General features: G+C 40.2%; 1 protein-coding gene across 6 annotated transcripts in view; it reads right to left on the bottom strand.

Annotated features, from left to right (window-relative positions):
• Positions 1–556: 556 nt before the first annotated feature.
• The window catches only part of SYT14 (synaptotagmin 14), a gene marked incomplete at its 5' end in the record, with an annotated part of 71715 nt that continues 66271 nt past the window's right edge, over positions 557–6000 (bottom strand). For 4 of the 6 annotated variants that reach the window (XM_081903963.1, XM_081903965.1, XM_081903967.1 and 1 more), the window contains 3 exons: positions 557–1372; positions 2550–2606; positions 5761–5950. In XM_081903963.1, coding sequence (XP_081760089.1) covers positions 1059–1372; positions 2550–2606; positions 5761–5950 — 561 coding nt within the window. In that variant the 3' untranslated portion in view covers positions 557–1058. The remainder of the gene's footprint in view (positions 1373–2549; positions 2607–5760; positions 5951–6000) is intronic. The other 2 variants (XM_081903964.1, XM_081903962.1) reach the window with 1 other exon arrangement.

Raw genomic sequence — 6000 nt, 5'->3', positions numbered from 1 at the left:
GCCTGTGAGGGATCCGTAAAACAAAAAAATGATCGCTGCTTGACATAAAGTGGAGATTATTCCTGAGGTGGACTCAAAGACAATTTGATCAATGCCAAAAATATTGAGACCTGATTTGACAGATTCAAGGAAACGACACGCAAGAGGATCCTGCATGGTAAATTGGCACTCTCACAATAGTTCAAGAGAGCAGAAAGTTTTTTGAGAGAGGCTTCCCTTCCCATGGTGTACACACACATTTTTCTTTTCTCTCACTGCTGCCACCAGTCAAACAAGTCTGTAAGCTCCTGAAACAACACAAAAAGGTGTTTGCCAGGGATGAATTGTGATGGGTTTATGCACACCGTTAGCAGTGATTCATCATTCTAACAACTTCCGCTCTTGGTAGCGAATCTGGAGTTACAACCCCCAGCCTAAAGCAGGCACCACAGAGGAGCTGTTTGTGTATCTGATAAGCAGTCAACATGCAGGAGTGCTCTGATGGTGTTTCCTGCTTGGCAGGGGGTTGGACTCGATGGCCCTTGTGGTCTCTTCCAACTCTATGATTCTATGCTCTTGCATGTTGTTCTTCAAAATTAAACTCCGTTAAGGAAATGTTAAGTTCCTAAGGGGGTGGGAAAGCATTGGTGTGTGCCAACATTCTAATTTTTGTGTTCCACTATTTAACTACTCCCCCAGCTCTCTAAATCTGCTTCTTGACAAGTCATATATAACACAGCATAGCACCTCTAAGAAAACAAACACAATCAGAGAATTTTGCAATAGTAGATGATTTACACAAAGTACCTATTCGTTAAATGGAAAACTGAGATGTGAACCAAAACAATCCTGAAGGCGTCAAAATAAGGACTTGGGATTGCTCTTTCTTCTGCGTCCAGTGCATGTCACCTGAACTCAGTGGTGTCAACTGAAGATGCAAAAGTAAATTCTGCTCCACGGCATTTTGTGCATCTGTAAAAGTGGAATGTTGAATTGTAACTTCTGCAACACTTTCTCTTGGTTGCACCTGCGGGGCAGCCTCGTGGAATCCTGACATTATGTGGAGCCGCAACTACTCATTAAGATTCTAACAACGAGTGCCACCTACATACTTGTTGTCCTTTGGATTCCTTCATCTCAGTCCAGTGATTTAGTTCCTCTTCGCCAGAACTGTTCAAACCTAAAGAAATCCAGCCTATCATTTCCTTTCGTTTCATGCTGCGTTTATTGTACACAGACAATATGAGTGTAACGTCAGAAAGCTGAAACAGTGCCACCTGGAAAATAAAGGTCTCTTTGTAGACTGGATTCGGTTGCCCTCTTCGGATAGATGTCTTGCATTTGGACATCTCTTGGCCCATAGAATTCAGCAATGTCAGCTTAACAAACGTATCTACAAAATAAACAATGTCATGCATAAGATGCTTTAGACAAAGGATTTCTCCTACGAAAATACACCAGTCTATCTTTAAGGTTATGGCGTATACCATGTTGGATTTTGAGTAGTTGACTAAACTTAAGCCATGTTTAAAAAAGGAAGTAAACATTGACGTTCAACTTTTACTTAATTGCATTATCCTTACATAACAAGTTTACTTAAAGGTATACCTCATAATCCTTCTATCCATTCACCCCCTGCTCACTTGCATAAAGCAGACATGTGTAGCATTAACACTCAGCAAGCTACAACTGGCCACAACACTGTAAAGCATTTCAGAGTTTTCAGATAATGTAAACAGGTGGATAAAAAGAGAAATGAAATAAACAAATAATTTACAAGTAAAAATATATGTATGAGGTGGAGTGCAGTGATGACGTCATGGGTGCTCAGAATGAAATGTTTACTAGGGAAAAATTCTCTGCATGGATGTGGTTCAAGGGTTGTCAGTTTTTTCTTTCATTTGTGAATATTTAAAATGCCAAAAAACAAAATGCATTGACAAGCTGATGTTTACTCATCTGAGTAATGCTCTCTCTTCATGTCTAATTTTTAATATTCAATGTGTTGTTTTGTTAAATTATTTGGGCACAGTTGCTTTATAGTGCTTTTAAGAAGTACTATGCTATAACAATAGCTCAGATATTCAGGCCACGATCCAAAATCCTATCTGCACAGGGTGATATATTCCAATGTTGATAGAATAGAACAGGAAAGCCTCTATCTGTGCACCGGAGCTACTGAATCGTGGACATGAATTCATTAATACAACATTTGACACCAAAAACTATCAGTTTCATTATACTGTTTTCCACTTTGTCTGGGAAAATACACTCACGGCTACTGAATGCAGCATGCTGCATCCCTATCTGTATTTCACAGTATTTAGAAACAGACAGTTTTTGTGTCTTCTTTTTTGGCTTACCCGTTAGACTTCACATTTTAATTTTCAGATCTTTGAAATACCATCATCCAGTCAGAGATTTGGTCTATCTCCATTATAAGAGTGAAATAGTTAATTAAGGTAAATTGTCAGAAACCAACATGGTGGCGAGTGGTGGAGAGCTTTGCTGCTGGCAACTTTCTTTTGCATGAAAAAGACAACATCCAATTAGTCTCTACAGGAACTCACCTCGTATTATATAAACCTGTCCACCTATCAAGTGTTTTAGACAACAGAACAGTCCGTCTGACAACAGGGGGTGGAAAGCAGTAAAAGAAATAATGACCAGATGTCAATAGTTGGGTGAGAGAGGATCAAAGGTTAAAGTTTAAGAGGAAACACTATTCACTAGAGTGGAAGAAAATGAAACCTTAACAAATCCGTTTAGAGAGAGGGACCAAACAAAAGGATTGGCAGGTACAATTGAATGAAATGAATTCTGTAAGGTCACTGTGTAATCTTTAACAGGGGAAAAAATTACACCGTTTCAAGTAATGGGATATTTTAGTATTAATTTCTATTGTGTTTCTAACACAGAACATACAGATTCATGCAAAAGATTACGCTACAAAACTACAGAAATCATAGTGTCACCTTTACCGGACCATCCTCTTTTTCATGCAAACTCCAGCTTTTTGAGTAAGGGTCAGTTGAATGACCTCAAACTAGTGGAGCCTCATTTGAGGTCAATGGGATTACAAAAGGGTAAGTGGTCACTGAATTGAATCCTGTATATATTACAAACAATAAGGTGAACGCTAATTGGATTAAACATTAGTTTGATCAATACACTGGTTGTTGGGTGTTCTGTTTTTTTTAAAAAAAAAAAAACAACCACAACACTAATTTGTACATTTAATGCTACTTTACATCATCATTCATCTGAAATAAATTATTACACCAAAGTGCAAAATCATGTGATCACAGACCATCTAAAGCTTAATGGCTGCTTCAATGCACCCATAAAGCTCTCCTGTAAGCATAGGCTTTCTACTTAAACTACAGTGTCAGGGAAGCCTGAGTGAAAAACACAGTGGAGATTAGTGCCTAGATCTGTTCCCAACACTGCATGAACAGACAGAAAAATTTGGTGTGTGGATCACAACACCTGCATGTGCAAGGAGATTCTGGATCAGGGCACCAGATTCCTAAACTCATGACTGTAATATGGGTCCATTTCAAACAAAATGGAAGAAGATACAGTGGTACCTCGGGTTAAGAACTTAATTTGTTCTAGAGGTCTTTTCTTAACCTGAAACTGTTCTTAACCTGAGGTACCACTTTAGCTAATGGGGCCTCCTGCTGCTACCACACGATTTCTGTTCTCATCCTGAAGCAAAGTTCTTAACCCGAGGTACTATTTCTGGGTTAGTGGAGTCTGTAACCTGAAGCGTCTGTAACCCGAGGTACCACTGTATAGGGCAGAACACGTATAACTTTTTTCTTGTCTTGGATGTTCAAGACTGTTAAAAATGTTTTTTTTAAAAAAAAAAAATAATGCTTGCAGCAACCCAAACGGATAGATAGAAGTGTATACAATTATGAATGGCATGGAAGAAGTGGATAGAGAAAAGTTTTTCTCCCTCTCATAACACTAGAACTCAAGGACATTAAGCCAAATGCTGGAAGATTCAGGACAGATAAAAGAAAGTATTTCTTCACACAGCACATAGTTAAACTACGGAACTCACTCCCCCAGCAGCAGAGATAGCCACCAACCTAGATAGCTTTAAAAGTGGATTAGACAAATTCATGGAGGAGAGGGCAATTGATGGCTATTAGCCACAACGACTATCTCCATGGCAGTAATACTTCTGAGTACCAGTTGCTGGAAACAGCAGGAGGGGAGATTGCTGTTGCACTCAGGTCCTGCTCGCAGGCTTCCAACAGACATCTGACTGGCCACTGTGTGAACAGGATGCTGGACTAGATGGGCTTTTGGCCTGATCCAGCAAGCTCTTCTTATGTTCTTACGACTTAACATCTTGGTAGCAATGGTTGTTGAGTATCGTACCTAGTTTGTCTTTTCTCCTCCCTAGGTTCCGACTACCACTGTGGTTTTCTACCGCTTACTTTTTTCTTTACTGATTTATATATGCGTGGCTCCCAGGGGCTAAATTTGGGTGCTAGCACAATGTACATCTGATTCCTGGGCCCGCTTGCACATTCTGGTTCCGACAAGTGAACAAAAGGAACTCAATTATGCCCAGTTCAAACACATTCCTAGCTCCATCTGAGGCTACAGGGTGGAGCAGTCTAGTGGGGCAGGAAAGGAAGAATTCACAGTGGAAGAACAGAGCCTTGACAGTCTTGTGATGACTAGGGTAGTAGGTGGGTGCCAGGCCACTGCAGGGAAGATATGTGGAAGTTCCAATACATCCTTTTCATCTATTGTTGGGGGCATGCCAGGGGCATGGGAGATCATGTGGATCCAATGTCTTTCATTCTTCCCTGACATGCCCCCTTTCCCTTACCAACACAGCAGAAACACTGGATGCAGAAGAGACTTCCAGTTACAGAAGTTCCCTCTGGGGTAGATCTCCTCTGCCTGCAGATCTCCCTCTCCACCCATGGAGGTGGAGGTCTGCAATTTCGTAGGAGGTCTGCAATTTCGTAGGATTGCACCCTTATTTGCCCAGTTTATCCATAACAGCAAGCCAAACCATGGCTCAGCATGACTGTTCAAGTGCACAGGTACTCACAGCAGAAATCACAGCCACTTTGCTCCTTCCGTCTTGCTACTGCTGTCCAACCCAATGCTACCCCATGGTTTGGCTTAGCATTATGTCTGAACTCAGGTTTGTTGTTTGAGTACCGCATACAAAGAAGAAGCAGGAAGCCAAGAACAAACCGTATGACTGTCTTCCTATCTGTCTATCTCTAGAGTGTGCAACATTTCTTCATATCTGGTATCAGGAATAAATATAATATAAATCATATTATACTATGAGAATATAAAATCTAAATTATACATGTCGGTATCAGTTAAACTCTCACAGACTGATAAACTCTTACAAGAGGATCCTTAACCGCAGTAGCATCAACACATTTACATAAACATTCATTGGCACACACTTTTAAAATACATTATAACTTTTTATATTGGCTCTGTGATGTGAGGCATTAATAGTTTAGCAATTAATCATTATGATAAAGGCAATTTATTAGTCAGCCAGTCATGAAAAATTAAAAGGATCTTGTCAAATCACAACTAATATTTTGAATTTTAGATTTCTGCCATTTCCCCAATGACTGGAAATATAAAACATGAAACAGATTAACTGATGATTGCAGTATTTCAGTTTGACTGGATAAAGCTAAATGATAGGATTGAAGTCCCCACCAGTGAAATCCCCCCAAGTGCAGAAGTATTAGGATAAAAAAAATATATTCCACTCACTGGGTGGTCTGTTTGCTGCCAGGTTTTTGAAGTGGCTGCCTTTTATCACTTCTGCTGCTAGTCTTCCAGTTGTGGCATTATAAAGCAGTCCAATGAGGATTTCTGGAGCTGAGCCATGTGCCAGAGACTGACAGGAGGAGGTACTTTCACTGCAGGACATTTCTGACATGCTCATTTGGGAGTCGCAGCCCTAGAAGCAAAAGCAAAGCGTTTGCAAGCATTTTATGCAGCCAAGATACT

The sequence above is a fragment of the Podarcis melisellensis genome, assembly GCF_964234715.1.
Source record: "Podarcis melisellensis genome assembly, chromosome: 3".
NCBI classification, from domain to species: Eukaryota; Metazoa; Chordata; class Lepidosauria; order Squamata; family Lacertidae; genus Podarcis; species Podarcis melisellensis.
Note: the sequence above shows the minus strand (reverse complement) of the source record. Positions and strands in the feature narration are given on the sequence as shown.